Source organism: Apaloderma vittatum, unplaced genomic scaffold (assembly GCF_000703405.1).
Source record: "Apaloderma vittatum isolate BGI_N311 unplaced genomic scaffold, ASM70340v1 scaffold6294, whole genome shotgun sequence".
Lineage (NCBI taxonomy): Eukaryota > Metazoa > Chordata > Aves > Trogoniformes > Trogonidae > Apaloderma > Apaloderma vittatum.
Genome location: NW_009712013.1, coordinates 99,317 through 123,787, shown reverse-complemented (window position 1 = coordinate 123,787; position 24,471 = coordinate 99,317). Strand labels below are relative to the sequence as shown.

General features: G+C 41.0%; 1 protein-coding gene across 1 annotated transcript in view; it reads right to left on the bottom strand.

Moving 5' to 3' along the window:
- The window catches only part of LOC104272749 (partitioning defective 3 homolog B-like), a gene marked incomplete at its 5' end in the record, with an annotated part of 136,861 nt that overhangs the window by 22,400 nt on the left and 89,990 nt on the right, over positions 1 to 24,471 (bottom strand). The window contains one exon of the mRNA XM_009867828.1: positions 4,361 to 4,440. Coding sequence (XP_009866130.1) covers positions 4,361 to 4,440 — 80 coding nt within the window. The remainder of the gene's footprint in view (positions 1 to 4,360; positions 4,441 to 24,471) is intronic.

The window sequence follows — 24,471 nt, the reverse complement described above, 5'->3', positions numbered from 1 at the left end:
CACAACAATACAGCTGAAATCATCTACAAAGCCTGAACTCATTTTTCCATGCCAGCAGTTATTTTCTAATGCTCTTACTGCCTGTCCGGCCCCACCTCTTTCCTTGACAAAAATGTTTTTCAACAGTATGAGGATTCCAGAGGAAGTCTGCAGTATTAGCTTTCCTTTGGAATCAGCATTTCTTACCAGGAAGATGACCGAGCTTTCTGATCTATGCTCATCACGTCACCAGTGTCCCATCTTGGTGTATGAGCCTGCTTTTGGGTCACAGTCAGCCTTTCCATCAACACAGAAAAGAATATGCCCTCAAACACGAGATTTCTCCAAACAAGGCTGCCACTGGCAAGACTGTGATTTACATTAAGAGAGACTTCCATAAAAGCAAGCTCAAAAATAAAATGATGAACAAACAGAGCAGCTTCAGCTTCATATCTGTTCCATAGCTCCATTAGGAAAATATTCTGGATTATACCAAAGAAAACAGGCATTAAAAATAGTTTAAAAAACACAAATGTTTTTCTGGCTCCCACACCCCTGCCCTGCTCCTCTTTCCTAAAGAAGAGGGCAAGAGGTATAAGAATCAAGCCATTCTCCTCCTAAGTAGGAGGATTTAACATTGCTTAATACTACTACTCAGCACTACTTAGCCCTAGCCCCAGGGCAACATGTAAGTATTGAGTGCAAAGACCTGTATCTCTCTTGCAAAGCCTTCATTCTGTCTTTCCCACTTTGCTGCTTTTCTGCAGACAGAACAGCACAATGCAGTGTGAGATGAAGACCTGCCACTCTCCTGCCACAGCCACTTATCATCCAATTCAGATGTTTGCCTCCGCAGACATTTCCAAACCAAGCCTACAGACTGGCGTTATTTTACTTAGAAACTTAACTACGTAACACAGCTGGCTGCTCATTAAGCCAGTCACATACAAAGCCTTCCTCCAAACGCTGCAGCCTCCTGTTTTCAGTTTTTAATTAAAATGGTAACCTTACGCAGAAACAGATCCTCCACTCAAAGGCAAAAAGGGCGTCACTGAGCTCTGAGATTGGGACACTGGGTCTGCTGCTGCTGCATCTACTGAAAAGGCCTGCACGCTTGACACAGCTGGATTCCTCAAATACACTTAACGCAGACTTATATCACCTGAATTTGGCTCATAATACCTAGGCTTAAATTAGCAGCTTCAAAGAAAGAGAGAAAAATACAACACAAAAGGGCAAAGCAGCAACGCTGTTTCAAAGCTCAAATTTTTTACAACCCAGCAGCAAGTATGTTTGGACACTGCCAGAAATCTGACTTCCCCTTCGTGCAGGACGTGTGCCTTTGCCCAGCAACGGGGTAGTGCCTTATGGGCACAAGACATTCATAAAGCTATCGGGCTGGTGATCACTCCTCCTTTCTGCTCAGTGGAGAGGAAAACTAAAGCTCTCTTATAAATTTTTTCCATGCCCACACGCGCTGCCACGACCCCTGCTAGCTTCCAGGTAAGCCGAACAGTTGCACTGTGTAGGTCCCAGCTACTCTTGACACGGCACGGATCCCTCCTCCCTCCTCATCCAGTGCAACTGGCTGCAGTCCAAGCACTTTTCTTGCTTTCCTCGTGTGTGCCACACCAGAGCAGCAGGCAAAGGTCATACGCTCCTGGACTCAACACAATATTGCACTAAGGATCTGTTTGCCAGCATCTACAGTCCTTGCATGAAGGACTCTCTGAATATCTCTTATTATATTGGACTTAAATGGGTAAGTATGCAAACGATTATATACCTTGTCCATACCAAGTGCAGCTCAGTGGTTTGACCAAGATGAGGCCAGGAGAAAACAAGAAGGTGAATAAACCCAAGAGCAGGAAAGCATAAACTAATACTAGAATACGTGGGAGAAGGAAGCTGCTCTTTGAGGAAATACTACCACTGTATTTCTTTTTATATTCTCATTTTTTTCTCTTATATTTTTTTTTAATAATGTTGCCCATTACAGTAGTATTCATGGATCCTCCACCGAGAACAGGCTGGCAAATGGCTGGTTTTTACCTGGATTCCTCTATACTCCTGGGCAGTCAGCCATGAGAACAAAAGCAATCACTCATTTCCATTAGTGGCTGGCAACAAGACTGCATCCCCTTCTTCTGGATTTAGACTTCACTGTCGCAATCTAGTCATTTGTGACTGCCAGGGCTTAATTACTGCAGTAACGTGAAACTGCAAAACTTACAAAACCGAAGTATAAAAAGCAGCGGCCGATTGCTGGACTGCAGGCACACCCAGCGCTTGGCTGGCCTGAAGCTCTGCCCCTGTCAGCATGGAAACCTGCCGGAGATGCAGCGATGGCGCAGCCTGAGCGCGGCCGTGCAAGCGTTGGGTCAGGAGGCACACACAACCCTGCTGAAGTGCGAGCCCTCTCGCGCTGCAGTATAATCTTGTTGGGCGCTGAGAGAAAAAACACTCTTCACACCGATCTTCAAAAGCTTATTGAATGTTTGGACGACTTCCTAAACGGGGAGTCGCAGCCAGCTCAATACTTGAACCTGTCGTAAGAACTGCAGAGTCATGTTTCCGGCAAGTTAAATGGGGATTTTGGGAAGAACACTGTGAAATTCATGATCTGATTCAGACAAATCTACTTCTTAAACACCAACCACACAAAAATGCAGGGTGCAGAGGTGAGCAGTACACACACCTAGGGGACATGCCAAGGATGCAGTGGGTTTGAAAAGGAACAGGACAGAAGGAATGCAGAGAACACGTCTGCATCCGCACTGTTGTGCTCATTTCTAGTCATCCTTGCTTGAAACGAATACCAGTGAGATAAAAAGAGTTCTGGGTGACGGAAGCTACTTCACTGAGAAATATCCATTTTTTAAAGAATGAAGAAATAAGGTTGATTAGCTTGAACAGAAAACAAATAAAAGGAGACAGAATACAGGAATATGAAAATCGCTGTGGAGAGTTACAGTGGGCACGAATTGCTAATTTATTCTTGTAATTCACAAGGAATACTCCACAAAATTGAAGTTTAAAATAGATAAAAAACAGTGTGCATAATTAAACTACACCTAACTAACCTGCAAAAATCACTGCTAAAAACACGACAGGACACATGACTGTTGGAGGACTATGAAAAAAGATGGCTCTTTACCCAGGAGAGTAAGAATATCCACAGTCACTCGGGAAATACGTACAGGACACACTACTGGAAAGCACACTTCTGTTAGAAAAGCCAGTTACTGCAGAGGAGGAATTTCCAAAATGATGGCTGACAAAAATACCATTAAAGGCAGTAACTCAACTAAAGACACATCCTTTGGTTTAGAAACCACACACAAGAAACATGTCTACAAACATCCAACAAAGTCTTGAGAGACAGCCTTTATGTATTGATTTCCAAAAATAAGATATTCTTTGTATTTTCATCTGGAATTGGACATAGCATTACATATTTATCAATCAGTCTCTCCAGTGATATCTTTGAAGGTAAATAGTTCAGTGGAAAAGGAAAAAGAAGCAAAAAGAAACTATTCACTGATTTCCTAAATGCCAGCACTTTGTCACAATGAAGAATCTCTCCTTGCTTGTAAATTCCTATTTTTACTTTGCTTTTACAAATTATCTTGCTTGTAGGTCCAAGAAGTGGACCTGATAACCCCTCTAAGGTCTTGTGCAGCCCTCTAATTCTAAGGGGAGAAAATAGTTTTCTATTCCTGTTTTCCCTCATACTGCTTCTCACTATCTCTTCTAGCATCCTCTTGCTCCCTTGCTGGCTTGCTAAGTCTTACACTCTGCTGTTAGAAGTCTTGTAGAAACAGGAGTGGAATCTCTGAAATGCTTCCTTTTTGTTACGCCCTACTGGTTTCAGATTGGAATTACTCTTCATTGAGTTGATAAAGATTAAAAATACTAATTTAAAAAAAGCCCTCAGAGAATTCACTCTCATTTCCACAGTGTTCAGTTAAAGTACAGAGATGCTCTACTGGAATTGGGCTGCTAGTCAGACACTCCTTGCAGCAACAGTGGGACTTCAGTAGCTGTGCCTCTTGTAGTGAAGGCTTTCCACAGCAGTACTCTGTCAATGCCAGCTAGGATTATACCACTATAAACTTGGTCCTTTATGTCCTGCTAGGACCCGTTATAACTCTTGCAGAGACAGCTTTCTCAATGTCATGTTCTCTACCTGCAGATCGTGAGTCTTGCTGCCGTGTTCAATAAGCAACCTTTTTTTAAAAATCCAAAAGTCCAAATTAATAGTATGGTTATAAAGATGGCACTAAATCAGCAGCAAAAGGTGACAAGACAGAACTGCAAAATAATCTCTCATGTTGGAGCCAGACGTTAGAGCGTGTGTGTACGAGGCTCGGTGCTGTACCTGGGTAAGGACGCGTACTGCCTTTCCATCCCCTCGAAGTGGAGATTGTATGAGCTCCCATCTGGACCTTTTCCAGGCACCTGTGGAGAGGAGAGTAATTAGAGATGAAGATCAATTATGCAGCCCAGCTACTAACAATGCATCTCAGAACGATAAGCAGACAACACATGATGTTGCAACATGCCAAAATCAACAAACGAACGGCAGGGGCTCAAAGAAGCTCCAACTCCCATGCATAATCTTATCACTGCTAACAAGAAAGGCTTCTATATCAAAGAACTCTTTAGAATAGGTACAATCTTCAGAGCCTTTTCCTCGTCTGTGTGCTAGTTGGGATGCTCTTTCTCCTTCTCTGGCTGGCCTTCCTCCTAGAATTCAGTAAGTGACAGTGTAATCTAATCAAGCACACCCCTTCTAATTCCAGTGGCATAACTACTTGAAGCAAAGCTAGCATCTTGGTACCGAGTTTGCTGTTTTATCTCCACTTGTGTCTTTTGCTTCAGTGTAAAATGTGATATAAGCAGGCTTTGCTTTCATTCTTAACACAAATCTAGAAACTTTCCCCAAACGCCACTGCAAAGCTAAGTATCCAGCTGGGACTAAGTGCATTTATCATGCTCTGGTGCCATTTCAAAAGTGAAGCATTAGTGCACTCAGTCAAAATGCCAGCTCACTACTTGGTTTGTTTTCAAGATGGCAACCGGAGCTGGCTGAAGAGTGCAGTTCTGTCAGGAAAGCTCCAACTGGGGTACAAAACAGTGAACTTCAATGCTTTTAGCACACAGGAGCTCTCCCAATTTCACTCACTCAATGCCTGCTGATGGATCAAAGTGTTAAGAGCCTTGTTAAAATGGAGCTATTAGTCTTTTCCTCCATAAATGCACGAGGCTCTGACTGCCTTCAGTGTTTCCTACATTAGTATGTATTCCTATTCTGGTGTTGCTAGAATCAGCAGTTTTATAAAGCAATATACTAAGAGCCCATTTAAAATCCCCTTCCCCTTTTACAGATTAATAGCAGAAAGGAAGATTTAATGCCTTTTCAAACATTTTTAACAATTCATTAAAAAGAAAAGAATAAATCACACTAAGCTTTCGGCAAATGCCTGGTTATAAAAAGAGAAAACAAAAATGAACGTGTTTTTCGCATTCTACAGGTTTGAGTAAATTTCTGTCAGTGCTGTAATTTATGCACAATACGCAATTGTCACCAAAGAGATGTATAAGCTTCTACAATAGGAAAGATTGTGCACTCAGGTATACTACGTCTTATGTTACATAGCATTTTTGTGTACAAATTCTTGTGGGACCACTACATAAGCCACGTCCAATACAAAGAGAGGCACTACTCCTTGGAGCTACTGGGCAAACTTAGGAAGTATTCTAGACAAATATTGTCATGCACCTTGCCACTCACTGAACATCTGAGACACTCCTAAGTGAAAAAAATTATTTAGCACAGGCCTCTTGCTAACTCCCATTTATCTGTCTCAAAACATAAAGGAGTCTTCATGGAAGCAACGGCCACAAGAAATAACCACATCTGATTTGAAATGACCCCCGCTTTAGTAGTGCCTGACTTCGGGTGAGTGAAAAATAACAATTGTCCTACATTTCAAAAAGAGGGCAGTAGGCTAAATGGATCATGCATTCGCTTTTTCTACTAGAAAAAGAGACATGTAGAAAGAATTTTCTAGTGATTCACTTAAGTGAAGTCACAGCCACTTCGGCTGTTCTTACACGGCTAATTCGATCAGGTTGATCATTTCCCTTAATTCACCAGGTACACTGTTGAGAGAAGAGTCTCTAGATTTCTGTTGCTTTATGAAGAAGAATGAGGGGAGAAGAAATGAATAAGTGAAATGGTTCACACAGCAGGAAAGCCATGTTTTACACAGTTTACCTGCACGGCTGTAGATCGGCTGTCAATTATGTGCGGTGGCGAGATGTTTATGAGCTAAAGGATGCGCCTGGTACCTCTGTGCATTCGCAGCCCTGCACAAGTTTCTCGGTGATCGCTCTCACATATCGCAGGAGTCACAGCATCCAGTCAACATGCAAAACCACAAATGGACTCGGAACCACGCCAGCATCGAGCAGTGATCCCAAAACTTATACCAGTCACCAGAAAGTAAAAAATATTTACATCGCAAGGTCTTTTTGCAGCCTGAAAACACCCCTTTTCCGATGGTTTCCTACAGACCAAATAGAAGGCGATACCCCCCGCCAGGTCTGTTTGTATATATGATTTGAGAGACAGTTGCCATAGAAACACCCTGTCGGTGGATACACAATTTTGCTAATTTGGATCCATCGAGCGGCTGAGTCTCCACACCCTATATAAACCCCCCGACGCACTGGGAAAGCATGCTCTGGCTCTGCACGGCTAATTAAAGACTCAGCCATTTCTTCTCCTTTCCCTTTTCCATCTGTCCATGCGACAGTAAAAATGCATCATCGCTCAGCCACCAGGAAAGTGGTGCCCAGAATAAAATACTACCCCAACAAAAAAAGGAATCATGAAAATGAAAACACCTCCTTCATAGAAGTTATTTATGCTTCAGAAAGAGTCAAAGCAAAGGGTTCCTTTGTGTCTTTTACAACAAACCAAGCTAAAAACTGGTGTGAAAGGTACTAATTCACAAGATCAAAATATTCCATCTTCTCCTCCTTCCCTGAAACAGGACATGCACCTGGCCCTCAGGCCAGGTGTAGAGGTTTTAACTGCACAGTTACTAATCATAAAATATTCAGGTGAGCAAACAGTAAACTTAATAAAAAAGGATTAAAATCTGGAAGTCCTACCAAAGCCAAACATACGCTGACCACGAGGTGAACAGCGAGGCATGGGAGCTGACTGAAGATGCACTCCTGAGCTGTGTCTGTGTTGGAGGTGGCTGGAAGAGCTTCGGAGACCAACACCCCAGTCAGTACAGACAGCACACGACAGCAGATGAAAGACGCGGTTCACAAATGTATGGTAATGTACAACAGAAAGAATGATCCAAAACATGCTCCTGTATTTTTAGAGCTTAAATTGACAACATCAACTTAAATAAGAGCCATCATTATGAAGAGATTATCTCTTAGTCTAGAGCGGCCTCAACTAATAAGCACACCATGAATATGCAAAAATAATGGGGTAGAGATAAACACAGAAACAGCCATCATCCCATCAGCGCAATTAAAAGAGCAGCATGCTTAAACCGAGGAAAGGAAATGCTATCTTTATCAAAAAACAACAACAAACAATTCATGAAACTTAACTGTTGCAAACTATCAGTAAGACTTTGTAGAATGGAAAATTAATAAACTGGATACACACAGGAAGAAAAGCAAGTAGCATCAGGTTAGCAGAAGACAGTAAAGCCTTTGACAGGTTGAAGAGAGGTAAAGCCTCGAATAATCTGCCATTCCCTGAAATAGAGAGCAGGTTATTCTTCTAATTGCCCTTTTGGGAATCCCAGTGGGACTCTCTGAGGCGCAGAGCAGTGGCCACACTTGGAGACAAAGCACAAGACAAAAGGGCAAGACATTGCATTTCTATAACTCAGTGTCTTTATGGTCAGAATTCTCTGTGTGCAAGAAAAGCATTTTTTTCTACATAGCTAGTAACATTTTTATTGGTCAAGTCTCTTTTAAAAAAGAAAAAAAGAGTAATTTCCACTAGCAAACAAAACTTACAGGACAGAAATGAATCACTTAAAAAAAACCCGCCACGACACCTCTGCATCTTTAATTAAACCCCTGCCAGTTCCCTGCAGCACAACCAGGCTGGGAGAAGCGCAGACCGAAGTGCAGGCACTGGGCGCTGCTCTCCTCCCTCTAATTCCACAGCCTTCAGCAGGGGACCAATGTGAAGGGCCAAATGGCAGAGAAGAATGAGCACAAGCTGGGGCTCCTTCCACTTCCCTGGACAAATGGAATCCACCTTTGTTTTGAGACAGAAAACTGTAGAAAGATTCATAGTTTCATGTTTCACACGCACATCCAAAACAGACAGAAAGGGAAAGCAGCTGTAAAGAATAAGAGAAAACAGAAGCTATGCAGGTGTCAGTACAAGCTATGTCCCTAGCAAACACGGTAACTGTAGGGCGTGTCAAGGAGTCTTCTACTACATGGAAGTCGTATGCTAGCAGCAAATACCTCTAATCTACCAACTATCCCCAGGAAAACTTCCAGGGAGAAAACATAATAAAGGTGATGCGCATATGCACTTGTAGATCAAGCCAGAAATGAATACTTTAGGTCATTCAAATATCTGCAAATAAAATTATAAGGCATAAGTAGAGTATACCTGAAAGTAGGTATCTTGAAATAAGTCTAGGATTTGCCTACAGGAAAATTCTAGGGCTGCAGAAGGACAATTCTTTAAGAGCAAAGAAAGGATTTACTTCATCCTGAAGCTTGAGACTACTTTGAAAACTGTAAAGTGCAAGAGGCCATGGTTTTTTCGCAGGAGACACTGTATTTCATTCCTCCTTAGCTGCCGTACACTGCCTTCCTCCTGGAGCATTTGTTAAAGGCTATAGCTGTTAGCAGGAAAGCCTCCCCTGCCCCTTTCATGTGGATCAAGGTGTTTGGAGTTGGATGGCCGTTGTGGCGTGAACAATAACAACTGCAGACATCTTTTTTTTAAAGTTTAAGCTTCGTGAAGCCACAATCAGCTTTTTCCTGTGCGTTTGCACACAGCTCAGGGTGAGAGCTACCACACCGCCAATGGCAGCCAGTAGCAACTCCTTGCCCTAGCCATGGAGAGGTTTGGGCAGGACATCGTGTTTTCGCCTGGAGCTCTACCTCCTCTCACCAATTCCCACCTGAGCTGCCCAAGCTCCCTGCTCCAGGGCCATCCTGAGTGAAGCCGGCACGCCGAAGACCCAAGGCCATGGGTACTGCTCATAAGGAAAAGAACGATGCAGAGCCATTTTCAGGATAGCTGTCTTAGAAAGCTGCAGTCACTGTTCCCTCTCCTGCAGGTATTTTATTTAGAGCTGCACATAAAAACCTGATCATGTTTGCAGAGATCAGTTTGTTAAAAAATGTGTTTATAGAGTTTCTTAACTAGTTACAGAAAAAACACAGCTCAGAGTCAGAAGTTACACACTCTTAATGAATAATATATAGTAGAAGTTGCGTTCAGGCTTATTAATTTTTCACTTAAACACTAAGTATCTCCTTTGCACCTATAATTTTTCTTTTTAACCCTTTTGTTTCCCCCACCTCTGAACAATAAACCTCCTCCAAACATTTCAGTTTTTAAGAGCAGAAAGAAAATGAGGAGTGTGTGCTGCCCACTAGACAAGCAGCAATAGCATAACTTCATCAAGGCTGATGTGATATTAGCTCTCTGTTCGTGAAGCTAAGGCAAACCACTGCTGAATTCACTTGAGTTGTGGCTGACTTACTTAAAATTATGGGATATCAGGAAGAGCTTATGAAGATAGGAGTCCTGGGACTCCTAACTTTTTCACTCATTCACTGTGCATGCTCAGTAAAGTCACTTGAGCTTGTGCACAGTGGTTTTCTCCCATAAAAAAAAAAAAAAGCTGTGATATTACTTCTGTATTTTGCGTGACTGAAGTGCACCAAAAGACAGGAGCCATCCCAGGAAGGCTGTGGAGTGAGGCATGTGCTCTGTCATCACCCAAGTTCTTGAAAAAGCCACCCAGTTCTGCTCCTTGCCTGGAAGTCTGTATATAAATATGGCACACAGAACTGCCGCATTGCTTAGTACAGTTTTCAATAGTCTTGTGATCATCTGTTAAAGGACTTGATTCAGATGCTGGTTTGACCTCTGTTCTCAAAGCTCTTCTTTTGTCTGTGAGCGTTTCTAATCACATGGGTTGAGATTCAGCATGCCAAAAAGAGCCATGGTATAACGGAATTTGCCCTTTAACCTTCAGGTCTCCCCTCTGCTGAGACACAGTTGGTTTTTGTTTTCAATTAAGTGAAAACTGAAGAAAAACTGAGAGGTAGAAGTGGATTTATTCCCCACCCCAGCCTCAATGTTTGATACACAGGTGAGGCACCAAAATTCACCCATTTTATTTTTTGCATTTCAACAGTCTGCCTGGTTCTAGGGACTGCAAGTGAAATTTAAAAGCATGATTTGACTCGCTAACGCTTTCTTTAGCTGTTAAAAGAGAGGTGGGTTATGTAAGGCAGTGAACTGGATGTTCCATGTGAAATGGAGGAAGTTGATAGAAGGGGTCCTCTTAATTCCTTGCTGCTGTGATATCCTAACTATCTTACCGACCAAGACCTCCAGCATTTCCACAGAAAACATGTTTTCCTTCATCCAGCTTTTTTATGTTTTGCATCAAAAGGTAAAAATTAAAAATTCTACCAGTGTCCACAATTCAAAAGAATTTTCCTGATGTTTTCCTTACATACACAAAAAAGGATGTATTTTGCTTTCCTGGTTTTGCAATGAAAGTTGAAACAGTGATTTTGCGTTATTATAACACTCATCATTTCTCCCTCTAATTTGGATGGTTTTTAATAAAGCTCCATTGATTCCACTGAAAGAAATCCCTCCTGGCAAAAGCAGAACACACACGCTGATTGCTAAATATGCAGCAATTATCATATTCAGCAGTGCACTTTAATATCTTATTTATAGATGTATCTATCTATAATTTGCTTTAATTAAGTTGCATTGATTTTAATGACAGAAGCAGTCCTCAAAGAAGAGTCTAATGTTACATGAGCCCATCGGTACTGCTTTACCATTGTTTGGATATAAGACAGCACCTTTAACGCTTCTTTTTGATGTTCTTAGTGGTGCTTTTTTTGTGCTAAGTTGCTGCAATGGCAAACCAAGATGATGTTCCACAGGAACTCTCAAAACCACCTCCACCACTGGAGACAGAGCACTTTCAACTTCCCTGTTACAAACTTGCTCGTAGGACAGTTTTCAAGAATAAGGAAGGAAGCAGAATCTTTCCAGCAGGTCCTGAGAAAACTTGCATTTCTCTTTCCACTCCATCTTACAGATATCTCCAGAGTAGAATTGTTAGAGGTTCTCAAATCATGGTCTGATGGTTTCCATGTTTGTTTTGGGTAGTCTGGCAACTAATTTAACCTTTATTTTCTTGTCAACACAAAATACAAGGTAAATAATTTAGGGAGGTAAATCAACATACTACAGGTGCCTTTTCACAGCCCAAACACCAAGTCATGATGTGGCAAAGTCTTGAAGCTCTGTCTTCTGGGCTCAGTCACAGGGATTGTCGAACCTTCTTTTCCTTAAGCACATGCTCACTTTAAGCATTTTATGCTGGTTTGGTTTTGAGATTGTTCCAAAGAACACTTGATGCTATTAGAATTGTGGCTATGTTTGTTAATAAATATCTTGAAGAGCTAAAGGAAGGTATTGCCACACGCCTAGTAAAGTCTCACAGCCTTAGTTTCTGCTGGGTTGTACCACATACCTTGGCCCTGATTCAGGAAAGCACGCTAAATACTGATGAGGGTGGTTTGTTTTAATTTCAATAGCATTTGATTCCTCTTGGAGGCATTCCCAAAGCTGACATACACCTGCATCTCTCAGTGGCTGTATCTCCTTTTTGGGTGAAAATACACAAGCAAAACATTCATATCTCTGCATCCTGAACACTTCTTCACACATTTGAACACAGCATTCTAGGGATGGTAATCTCGGCATCTCCATCTTTGAAGTAACCCCCATAAAAATATTACTGATTCACATCAATTGAGGATCTATCTCAGAGACTACTAAGGTAGCTTTGTAATGTTACTGATAGAGATGTTACCTATCACTTGCTGTTAGGATCTTTTTTTAAAGTGAAAAATAAGTGCTGGCTTTTTAAATCACTGCCTTTTGGAATACATCAGCACTAATTTTATAAGAATTGTTCCTGTTAAAGTGCAAGGGCATGATCTCAAAGGAAAAACACCAAAGGAGCTATGCAAGTGCATTTTCAGTTTCTGGTCATCATTTTTCATTCACTGATTATTGCTTAAGTGTTGATTAATAGTTATGTTCATGCTGCTAGAATGCATTCCCCTCGGGTGAGAAAAACATCCTTGTCTAAAGGAAAAAAGAGATAGTAATCAAACCAGCCTTCCTCTTCTCCACAAGAAACACAGACACACACGCCAGAGTCACTGATGATCTTGGGTTTGCTGGTGAGTAGTTTTGAAAATTTTCACTTAGAAAATCAGCTGTATGCAATCAGAACACTACTTGGTCGGTCAGATTGCCAGGGAGTTAAAAGCTCATCCTCTATACATATATATGCATACACATACATACACACAGACACATAAAGGTACGTACTTACAGTCCCTGTCCCTTTTCCCTATGCAATGAACGCCAGGAACACTGATGCCAGCAGTGCTCCATTCTGGAATTAAGCAGGGCTGATTATCTCAGGATTTACTTTTCCTCCTCAGTAATGCCCTACCTCTTGTTCAAGGAGGTGAAACTAATGGTTTAGATTTAGAGAGAGCGGAAAATTTTCTATAAAAGCAATAGACTGAAGGAAATACAAACACAGATGGGAACTTTAAAAGGGAAACAGGCTGTTCCCACTAACAGTTTAAAAACATGGCAATTGCCTTAGCTTAGTAGCAAACAAGCTCTCAGCATTTGCTGTATCTTGCAATAACTAAGTAGAGAGAAAATAGCAAAGATGGAGGTGAAGTCAAAACTGCCAAGTGTTTTTGCACAGCTCCACAAAGACAATATTCTGCTTTCTGAACCCTAGCCCTGCGATCCCCCAATCCCTAGTGCTGGAGAACTATAGTTTCCTATGACCGTGCAAAATGAGATCATTTCCTGGCCTGTGTCTGTCTCTGTGGGTGGCTTCTTTTTCCATTAGTCGTATAATATGTTTTGGTTAATTCTACCTCTTAATTGTCTTTAACGAGCACCAGATTTGCAACACCCTCACTTGCAAACCTATTCTCAGAGTAGAGCCAAACAGAGGCCCTTGAGCTGAGAGCAAAACTTAAAAGCAACAAAACAAAAACAACCTCAGTACCCACCAGCACTGATTCTTTCCAACTGCAAGGGGGCATTTCAATGCTCTTCCAATGAACCAGTCCAATGTAATTGATCTCTTCACAGCCAGTAGAGAGAATAACTTGTCACTGAGATACACTTGTGTTGCAATATACGGCATATGCAATACCTACACGTGAATACATTTCTAAAGCAGATCCGTAGTTGTTCTAACTCTGCTGTGCACAGTTCCTTCCCCCCATGAAACTAGTCCTCTGCCTTTGCCTGTTTGATACTAAGCTGCTTCTTGTTCCTCCCAGTCTTGCATTCTTTGCTTCTCTTCTCACTGTAATTAGTTTACAAGAGTACTTATCCAGATGATTACTGCTTTTAAATGACAGTCGTCTTTTCTTTTACTCCAGTTCATTGTTGTGTATCATTTTGTCTTGCTATCTGAATACCCAGTTCTCTAAAGCATTTTCTCATTATGTTATCTCCTGATATAAGGCATTTTGAAATACTTCATGAGAGACACTGTATGAAGTAAATTGAATTGAATTTTCTCTCAAAGTCAGAGGCTTTCAGCATCTTCCTTTAGCTAAGTCAGCAGAGTTCTTGGCACTAGTGCCAGGTTGTAATGGCCACGCTTTGCAGCCCAGCTATGAGTTTGTGTTCTTTTTAGGGAAAATGAAATGAGTGTCGATACCTGGAAAGCAAAGAGGGGACAAATCAATATCTCCATTTATGATGACGATGGCAAAACGAAAATATTTGGAGTATTTTTGAGGCTTTAACGCACACATTGAGATAATGCTATTTTGCCCTATCTCCCTACATCTGGTGCTGGTGCTGAATGTGTACATGGAGGGTATATGCATGTGTATGTCACAGAACGAAAGAGGGAGGGAAGGGGGAAATAGCAGGGCATGGAACTAAAGTGCAGAGCAAGTAGTGGAAATAGGCAGTGAAAAGCTTCCTGCAGGCAGCGGCTTCACAGGGGAGAGTGAGCCTTTCATTGTCTATAAAATCATGCCTTGCTGGAGGTCCTCGAGAGTAGAAGGGGTAGCGCCTAGAGGCAGTAAATCTCTCACTCTTGTATTATTACATTCTAAACACTTAGCTACTGTACAAACCAGCACTCTGCTTCCAGAGAAGAAAAGGAAGAAGAAGGGGGAAAATGAACAAAGAGAAGAAGAGGAAGGTGGCAACAAAATTGGGAAACAACCCCTTGCCATAGCTCTCCCCAAGAGTATTTCACATCAAAGAAAAAGAGCAGAGAGCAAATTGTCACGGAGTCAAAAGTTAACCTCAACTCCTTCCACTGTGATCTGACACCACTCTGGAACATTACTCCTAGAATTTGAATGGGTAGTCTGCAGTACCGGGTATTAAATCCACCTTAATCCTGTTAAACACAGATGCCACTAAAGAGAGGCGCTCTCTCAATGGCATCATGACAAAAGCTCTCCACATTGCAAATCCAATACGGTTAACAAAAAAATAAAATATCCCAAACCTGGATTAATACTGAGCAAACAACATCAGCATAAGCAGGCTTAGAGAGAGGAATTGCTCTCCATATGCCATGGCATCAGGTTCCTGCGGATCTTCAGATACCAGTCTGTAAATGTTACAGACATTGTTTCTCCTGCTTGCAACTGCTGTTGGGTGGCGACCTCCTTTGCTTGCTGATACCAATTCAGCAGTTGGTACAGTTCCTCTGTGATTTGGTACTGTCTGTTGTTTGCTGGTACCAGATGGATACCAGATGGGTAACTGTGGGCAATGGTTCCTCTGTGTTCCAGTCCCAAAAATCATTGCCTATAGGGTCAGTCTTGTCAGTTGACTCCTAAATGGCACTTCAAAGCAGCACTCTGAAAAACCTCAACATCTGTTCCTTACTCCTAATGACCTTAAAAAAATGTTGCAGACAGAATTTCCTTCAGACAGGAGTTACTGTGCATCTGCAGGAAAAATACAACCTTGCAGATGCTTGCAGCCATCAAACTGACTTCTCGCTAATGGCAGCTCCAGAAGCCACCACCTCAACTCTGAAAGACAGCACTGAATGTGAAGTATAATCAATATATTCTTTTCTGTGGTAGTTCCACAATGTAGAATTTCAGAGATATTTCAAGGCCTTTTTCGAACAGTACTTTCAGCAGTCAGGTGGAAGAACAAGAAAAAAACAAACTTAAAGGGCCTTTGAAAAGCAGCTGAGATGCCTGAGGGCCAATTGTAAAGCATGGAGGAAACATAAGGAGAGAGAAAGTGATGGAAGAGATCTGTTTTAAGTATTAATTTGTGACTGGTCTTTCAAAATGTTGACCTAGTTGTCCAACTATGGGCAGGAGCTGAAAGGTCAGTTAATGGTTTTGAATACTGACTACTGCAGTTCCCTCCTATGTTATTCCATATGACAGCTTCTGCTTCCAAGAAAGGGACAAAAGTTTGTTTAGGACACTACGGGAGCATTTTGGTAAATTCTCTACATGTGCTATAGAAGAATGCTGTCTACAGAAAAATATAGTTGACATTAAAGCATGTTCCCCACCCCCTGTCTTGCTTCATGAAGAAGTTATGATAAACAGGTTATGTGTTCCCCAAGGTTACCATGGAAACTCATTCTTTCCAGGCCATCATTTGCAAAGGTAAAATTTGCATTAAAATGTGATGGAATTTGATTTTGTGCATGTGTGTGTGAAACTCAAGTGGGGTCATGCTACCACACAGTATAGCTATTATTTCAAACCCAGGAGCATACGCTTCAGAGAGCGATCTATTAATCCATGTAAACACCTCAGTGACCAAATTACAGTTTAACTGCTAACTTGACAGATATCTTCCTAGCAAATTAAGAGAAATACTTTGAAAATTGACTTCAAATGCAAATATAAGTGGTAATACTCAACCACTCGTGGGTACCACTAGATAGTATTTTGCTAAATTCCCCTATAATCATTTCACAGGAAAGATTGAATTTAGATTGTCAGAATGACTTTGTTTTGATGATGGCAGACCAGGGATGGAAGGCACAGGCATGTATTTCAAATTATATATCTTTATCTTATCTTGAAGGAGTTATCATCAAATTATGAAGTACAGAATATAATTTGATATAACCATGCTTCGTGCAAAAGAAGAAAGTTCTGCATCTCCTCAGAATCCAAATTTGCTCATTTTGGTTTGAGTTATGTCTTAACTTCAAAGTCACAATTTTACTCTAGTTATCTGCATCTGCTACTCTGGCTTTTCTTGGAATACTTGATGGTGTAAAGCATATGCTCACTCCAGGCCTCCCAAGGGTCCATGTCGTTAACACAGGATGGAGTCTGGGGTCTTCCTAAAACAGGAGTGCATTGCTTGCAATAGTAATTGTGACTTCCAGCTTATAAGGAAATCAGATTAACACACTAAACCTAGAAAAATCTTACAATGTGTGACCAGGCTGCATTTTAGAAGAGATACCCCAGTCTTTTCACTCTTGCGTAGTTGTATGCATTCACAACATACACGCGAAATTTAATATACTAGTTTACGAAATCTATGCTACTCCAGAACACTTGATTATTCATATATCATCTGCCTTGAACAGAAGGACCCCCTTGGAGGCAGCAGGGCCAGAACTAATTTTTCTGCTTGGAAGGCAGACATCCCAATATCACCTGGATTACAGAAGACTCTGTATCTCCTATCATATAGGACTTAAGACATACAGTTTAGTTGGAACGGCTATACTTAATATTGGGCAACACGACACTTAACACACCAGCCAGGCCACCTGATAAGGAAAAAGTAGCAAAAACACAGACAGCAGTATTTGTTGCTCCTGCTTTCTTACTGCTAACAAATACAGTTGCACAGGAAGAGCCTCAAAACCACTAAAAAAAAATAAATCAAAATCAACCCTTCAGATTTGGTCGCACAGTGCCAGTGTTTTATCAGACTCCCTCCTGCACTGGGAAATTCCTGTTTACACATTCAATTTACTAGATAAAGCAAGAACATTAAAGAAGGTTAAAAAAAACCAACTGCAAACAAACAAACAAAAAGAAACAGATTGCTAACTTCTGCAGAACTTCTCAAGACTCAGCACATTGGACAGAAGGAATGTGTTCCAGTTGGACCCCATAATGAGCAAGAAAGAAGGCACTAGCGTTCCTTTTTCCAAGCGTTCATTAACAGCCAGAGTTGAGGTTTAAAGTTTAAAAGAGCTGGTCTTAAGCAGAAAAGCCAAACTCATGTACACAGCACCAGTCTCACAGAGTAAATGGAGTTCTCTTTTCCTGTATTTTGTACTTTATTTTAATGCAGTCTTGGTATTAGATTAGCATCTGCACTACAGACCTTAGACTGGGAACTAATAAAGTTATCCGCCCAATCTCTCCATGTCTGAGTCAGTGACTTTCTTCTTCATTTTAAATAATTATAACAATGTCGCCTGTTTGTTGAGAAAAATAGAGCCTTTATATATTCATAGATAATTGCTTATACCCAGCACCCAGTGATACATTCTAATTACTTTTCACACCTTGGCTGTGAAGAAATCTTGAACTTTTTAGTGTTTCTTAACTGCAAGACAACAATGTAGCCAGAGCACTGACACCTTGACTGCTGAAACTGTGCCTAGGATGAAATTTAACAAGCAGTTCTGCTAATGCATTTTGCAGTGAGGAACTTCAGCAAAACTCAAGAAGACCCAAGGCCTCCACCTCAGATCTTGTGCTGCAGTAATGAGAAGTGCTGCATAGATGTACAACAGAAGAACTCAATCCAGAAATCAAAAGTAATCAAAAGTCCATTATTTCAGTTGCCTTCTGTTACATACTTAACTATAACAAATAAAAGATCTGTACTCTGTAACAGCCTCAATGACATAGTTGTATTGCTTGACCCGGCTTCTTTCAAGCTCGACCCTGTTCTGCACATGCTGGGCAACCGTTGCTGTTTGCCTCACTGAGGTCATTCTGCTTTCCGTCACGTTAAATGGACAAATTTTGCAGTCCTTTGTCAAAACTGCTATCTGGTTTAGTGGGATGTTATCCCTAGCAGGCAGAGCTGGACAGTGACCAGCATCCTTAGGAAACAGGGTGCAGTCTGGGACAACAGTAGCTAGGCAACTCTTTGGATAGTCAGTATTTTTTAGGGAAGAGGTTTCTTTTTAATCAGCAACACACTGAACAAGAACATAACCCAGGGAGATTAAGCTGTGAGAATTCAAAAAGAAGCCAACCGTGTCAGCATTTACTTGATAAATGCACTAGATACCCTGTAGTAATGGCAAAAGCTTGTGCCTAAGAAGGGGTCAAATTTGAGGCCCAACTTCAGGCCTGATCTGATAAACACCTAAGCACATGCTTAGCTTCAGACATGAGTGTCAACGGCATTACAGACTTGTCCTGTGATTAAAAAAAGAGCGTTATTGTAACTGGGGCCCCTTTCCAGAAGTTGAAGCAGGCATCTTACTAATGGTCTGAGGAAGAAGAGTTCAAATTTAAAAGGAAACCTACATTTTTCCCCCTTGTAGTCAGACCCAAGAGCAGCTGCATTTGATTCTATGGTATGTGGGGCACTGACTTGCAAGGGGTCGGGACCAAGCTGTGATGGAGAAATACGTAACGCTGAGGGTGAGAGAAGGTTCAAAGTGCAAAGTATTAGCTTTAGCAACCCCACGTGCGAAGGCTCGATGCCAAAATTTCAGTCCTCTTCCACCTTCCGCACGTGATACTGGCCTGAGGTTTGACAGTGTGGCCACACAATCACCTACCTATGGAACCATCGACAACTAGACAAAAAACTGGTAAAAGACTATACTGGCAGAAGCTTGTCAAAACTGAAGCAAACTGCAAAGAATTAGCTACCATGCTACTCAGAACTGCAGTGAAGCCAGATGACAGCCTGGCTCTGAAAAGGCTGTTTCTGCTCCCATTTGACTGTGCCCCGAAGGATACGAGCTGTAGAGCTGTAGCCTGTCTAGATGCACAAATGCAGTAACAATTCAGCAAACCATGGGTTACCTGCTCACAAACGTCCCTCATCATTACCAGTTAGTTTTGTTTCTTGCCTTCCTAAACATATTGGCAAATTAGGAAAAATATATTATATGCAACAGAAAACCTCTAAGGCCCTTCATATCATATCAGCATGATCTGCGGCAGCTGTCATGATCTCCCTATGATGACCCACTCAAGTTCTCAATTTGGGCAACATCAGAAGAACCTCTCCTAACTGCAAGGGACATGGCCGCTGCCATGTGTTGATGTGGAACCTCTCAGTGCTCAGAGCCTGCAATGATGGCCACAGCCTGGCAGCACCACGTGGTTTTGTCTGATTTCCTTCCAACACTTGTATGAGCTAAGAAAAATGCTTACTGTTCGTGCTCCTCAGAATCACCCGCTGCACTGAAATACACCAAAAAGTAGCTGCGTGATGAGTTACCTCATGGAATAGATGGCATGACATATTTCCGGAATTCACATAATATGGTAGGGTATAATCAGCGAGCTTTGATAAGATGACATAAGGCACCAGAATTGTTTCGCTTGGTAAGCAAGAGTGTGTACCTAGTGTTAGCATGAAGACATGAGCATTTCAGAGTCCCCTTTGGTTCAGATATCTATGCCAAATTCAACCTTTATGTGATTAGGAATGACTCCAAACAAGTTATAAGAGTCACTCTTTATTAGTAGTATTAATGGAATTGAATTTGGCTCTCCTTGCATGTGCCATTTGGAATAGTTTATTTTTCACACGAGGTTTGGCAGGGATTTCTCCAAAATAATTTCCCCTCCAATGCCAGCCTGTAAATTTTAAAACTCCTCTCCTTAGTTTGAATAGCTCTTTAGAATACACCTCAATCTGAAATCTTTATCGTACAGAGAGTAGTGATCATAAAAAAATCTTAATTAAGTTTATCATACATCCTAATAAATCATGTTATATACTTAATATTTTAATAACAGACACACAAATACTTCTGATACATGTTTTTCAAAACAGCTACACTTTATGCCTTTTTTTTTTCTTTTAAATTCAATGTTTTCTACTAATAGTCTGTGGGCTCAGAAAGTCAGGAATTCACAGCACTTTCAGCTATATAGTTTCATAGTACATAAAATTGTCAGCTTCTCCCATTGCGCTAGAAGACAGGAATGTTATTATTCTAGAAGCTGGAATTTTGGTTTCTAACCATGGTCCAACACAAACGTCTGTGCGTTTTGGGAACCTAACCTATTTGAAACGCAACATCCTGAACCTGGAATTAATTGATCATGAAAAGCACAAACAGCTCCTTATTCATCCTGCAGCTAGTGTAGAACCCTTTGACACATTATGGAAAAATAATGCAGTTCTTAACGCTCCTTTTTTTGTTCTAGTTGAGTTTTAGGCTTGGATCCCTGCCAGGCACACAATAAAGTACTTGGCCTTTAACTCAGACAGACATGATTCTTCTTTCACACTCTCAACTGGGAACTGACAAAACTCAGTACATTACAGATTTGTTTCAAATAAAATGTTCACAGCTATTATCCAGATACAGGTTTTCTTATATCTTTAGGTATATCATCTTACAAATCTGGTCGGCTAATAAGGAAATGGCTTTCAGAACCAGTTAACGCAAGGTTTGGTACAGGGAAGCAGAGGCGGTCACTAACATGTGAAGAACTATTTGCAATGTGGCTGGTGTTACACGCAGTCCTTGACTGTACGTGAAAAAGATAAAGTTTCAAGAATTTATTGCCACGACGAAGGAAAGAATTGATGTTTTAAGTAACTGGATTTGTACAAAGTCTGTAAGACAATCCAAGTAAATCCTCAAATAGATGATTAATTCCTCATTATTTAAATGCCCTTGAATACAAGTGCGGATGCTAACTTCACGGCTTTGTCTTGACAGCTCCTTTGCTGTTTCTCATGATCTGCTCTAAAGCCCTGAAAAAAAGTGCCCCATGAAAAAGCCCTCCAACTCCTAGGGAGAAGAAGTTGTTGCAGCTTATTGCTTACACAGTTCTCTCAGGGCCTGACTGATACTGCAGTATATGATAATACTAACATAAACGTATTATGCCTCTTTCTGTAGAGCCAGATTAGGTTTGTATGGGATATGTTCACGAGGGCTTTGACTATTTGACATCCCACTAAGACATGTCTTAGTACGCACATGCCTAAACTCTGCCTCGAGCTGACACTTCCCAACGTAGCCTAGCTGTCAGAAAATTTTAAGGTAATCTCACATTATGTCGATGACAACAGGCATTCATTTTCCTAGACAATATTTATACTTAGCATCAGCCTGTCCTTTGGTTAACTAGCTGAGGCTTTCCTTAAGCCCCATGATTCACCCCACAGAATTTGGCTTATCATTTATTCTAGTTACAAACCTGAAAGAGGGGTGGCAGGGGTGGGGAGGCGTCCAAAGGATGCCGAACTCAACAACAAACCAAAGCACAAAAGAATTGGAAAAGAATTTCAAAGGATCTGGCTCTACAGCTCAGACAGTGCTATAAGCATGTGCCTGTTCATGGAGACACACTAAACTGAATTATTCAGTTACTTACAACAAGAAAAAGAACAGACTGTGGGGAAGGGAGAGCAGAATGAAGGCGCAAGAGAGCAAAAAATTTATCCAGCAACAGATGAGAAGAACAGAGGAGAATTGGAAAATGGATGCAGGGGGGGAGGAATGGATGATGAGAGAATAGCAGGCCTATTTAAAATGAATTTTTGACCTTATTTTTAAAACATTTATGGATCCCAATTGCCTGTCATGAGATCACTTTCCTTACAATGCTAGCTTTTCAGCCGGCTTTGCACTTTAACTTGATTTATCTCACTTTAAAAAAGTAGATTGTTAGAAATACCCCTTCTATTAGAAATTCTGTCCCATTACAGTGTCATCTAGAGGCCGCCTGTCAATGTCAGCTTTATCAGATAGAAAGTTGCCTCATGAGTTCTCAGATACTTTTCTGGAGGACAAGACCCAGAGCCCATTTCTGAGGCTGTTGATTTGTGATGGGATAGTGTCTTTTCAAATTATCCTCTGTTATTTCCCAACTTATCTGCATGTTTCATGAGATGGTGGGAAGTGATTACAGCAGCTGCTGTACATTAGAAAGACATCTTATAGGAAAGCTGGCTTAGGTAGAACAGCTGACTAACAAAAGCACAGAAAGAACTAATCGAGTATTAAAAATACATAGGGAGACCCAGCATCTCCTTTCCAGCTGCAGCTTTCCCAGTGCCATAAGTGCCTGTGGGAAGGAAGAAAAGTTATACCAGAGGGTTTTCCTCCTCCCCTGCTGTCTGTCGACTCTTTAAAGAAAGACCTGACATCCTGAAGATTAGTGTAAGGTTTTATTTATTTATAATTATGCAATTAGTCATGAGCACATCTCTTCAATGATACGTGGAAAAAAATCAGCTTGTTCAATCTGTGTTACCACAGCACTGCTGTGGGTCAGCAGCCTGAGGTGGGAAAGATGACATTGCTTAAAAATACCTTGAGGGCTGTCCTGGAAAGATGCTTTGAGACATTTGTTTTCTTTTTAATATTTAGATTCTACTTCTGTTTCTTCTTTTCTGTCTGAATAGCTTGATATAACGTATGTATTTCAAGCGTAAAACTATATGTAAGAGCAGCAATTTCAGCCAGGACTCAAAAGAGAGCAAGCTGTTGCCACAGTATTTTCCGGACTGAAAGGCAGGGCCTATGAAAGCAAGGCTGGATGGATCAATGGATATTGTTGCACTGAAGAGGCCAGACATCTACGAAATGTGTAAACCCCTTGGACAAGAGGAACTGTTTCAGCAACAAACTTCACAGTATTAAAGTCCTCAAGGTAAACTCTGATCTTTGAGCAGATTGCCATTCCTCACAACAAAAACATTTAAAAATATTCTGCATTGCAAGGACAAAAAGAAACAATCCCGGTGCTACTATTATTAATCAGTTCAAGATTGAGATACTTAAAAGTTCCCTTTCAGGTGCTCTGATTAAGGACAACTTGCCTCACAGGAAAAGCAAAGCTTTGGAAATCAGTAATCTCAGAGCATTATACCTAATAGGAAAGGCTTAGAAAGGATTACCTAGAAGAAACCTTTGTGAATCTTAGGAAATTATGCTGGACCATAAATCTCAGCCTCCTCTGAGGATTAATAAAGTTTTATCAGTTTTAGATAAGAAGTAGAAATCCTCAGGCTGCTGAAGAGGTACCAATGTCCCAGTCTGGGGCCTCAGGACACTTATCACACCAGACAATTTCAAGAGAAAGACACGTTTGATGCATATCCTCTCTTTAGTTTGCAAAAGCTATTCAGAAGAAGAATGGCAGCTATATAGATTCCCACAGTATTCCCAAATTTGGGTTACAAAATTTAAGTCAGTAGAGAAAAGTTAACTGCTCTAAGAATTATCTTGCTGAAAGTGATTATTTTTGGTAATTGAATCAGAATAATATATACAAAAATATTTGGGGAGTTAATGAACAAATATATATGATAATTTATGCAAAAATACCCAATTTTGTTTGGAGGACATGAAAACCAACGTTAGTTGAAACTTCAGGTGCATTTAGATTCTCAAGATTTAACATAATTCTGTCTCGTTTTGAACTAAAATTTCAAATTTAGCATAAAATATGTCTTATGAAAGTTACATTTTTGAATGCTGGTTGATTATAATTACTTCTAAAGAGACAGAGTCCAACTCCGAAACCTGCTCAGGTGGAGCTCGAGTATCACAGATCCCACAGACCACAGCTGCTGCATTTATTTAATGCATTCAAAAATCCAGCACTCTTGATTTAATCTCTGGTTCTACCATAGGTTACTCTATGGTAGTGGGGTAGATAATACACCTCTGTGTAGTCTAACTCCCAGCTGTTAAACAGGGAATACAGCATGTCTGTTACAGACATGTAGAATATTTTAACATCTTTTATGGGAGAGGAGCAAATTATTCCATTCTTATTTTATAAAAGTTACTGAGGATATATTGTGGCCAGACTGCTCCTGTCCAGGAAGGGCAGGACCAGACCTGCCACTGTTGCCTCCCGCTCACTTTGCAGCTAAGCACGGTGATCATCTGCTCTTCTAACCTTCTCGCTAACCCGCAGAATCACCAGATGAACTGCCGAAGTACCGTA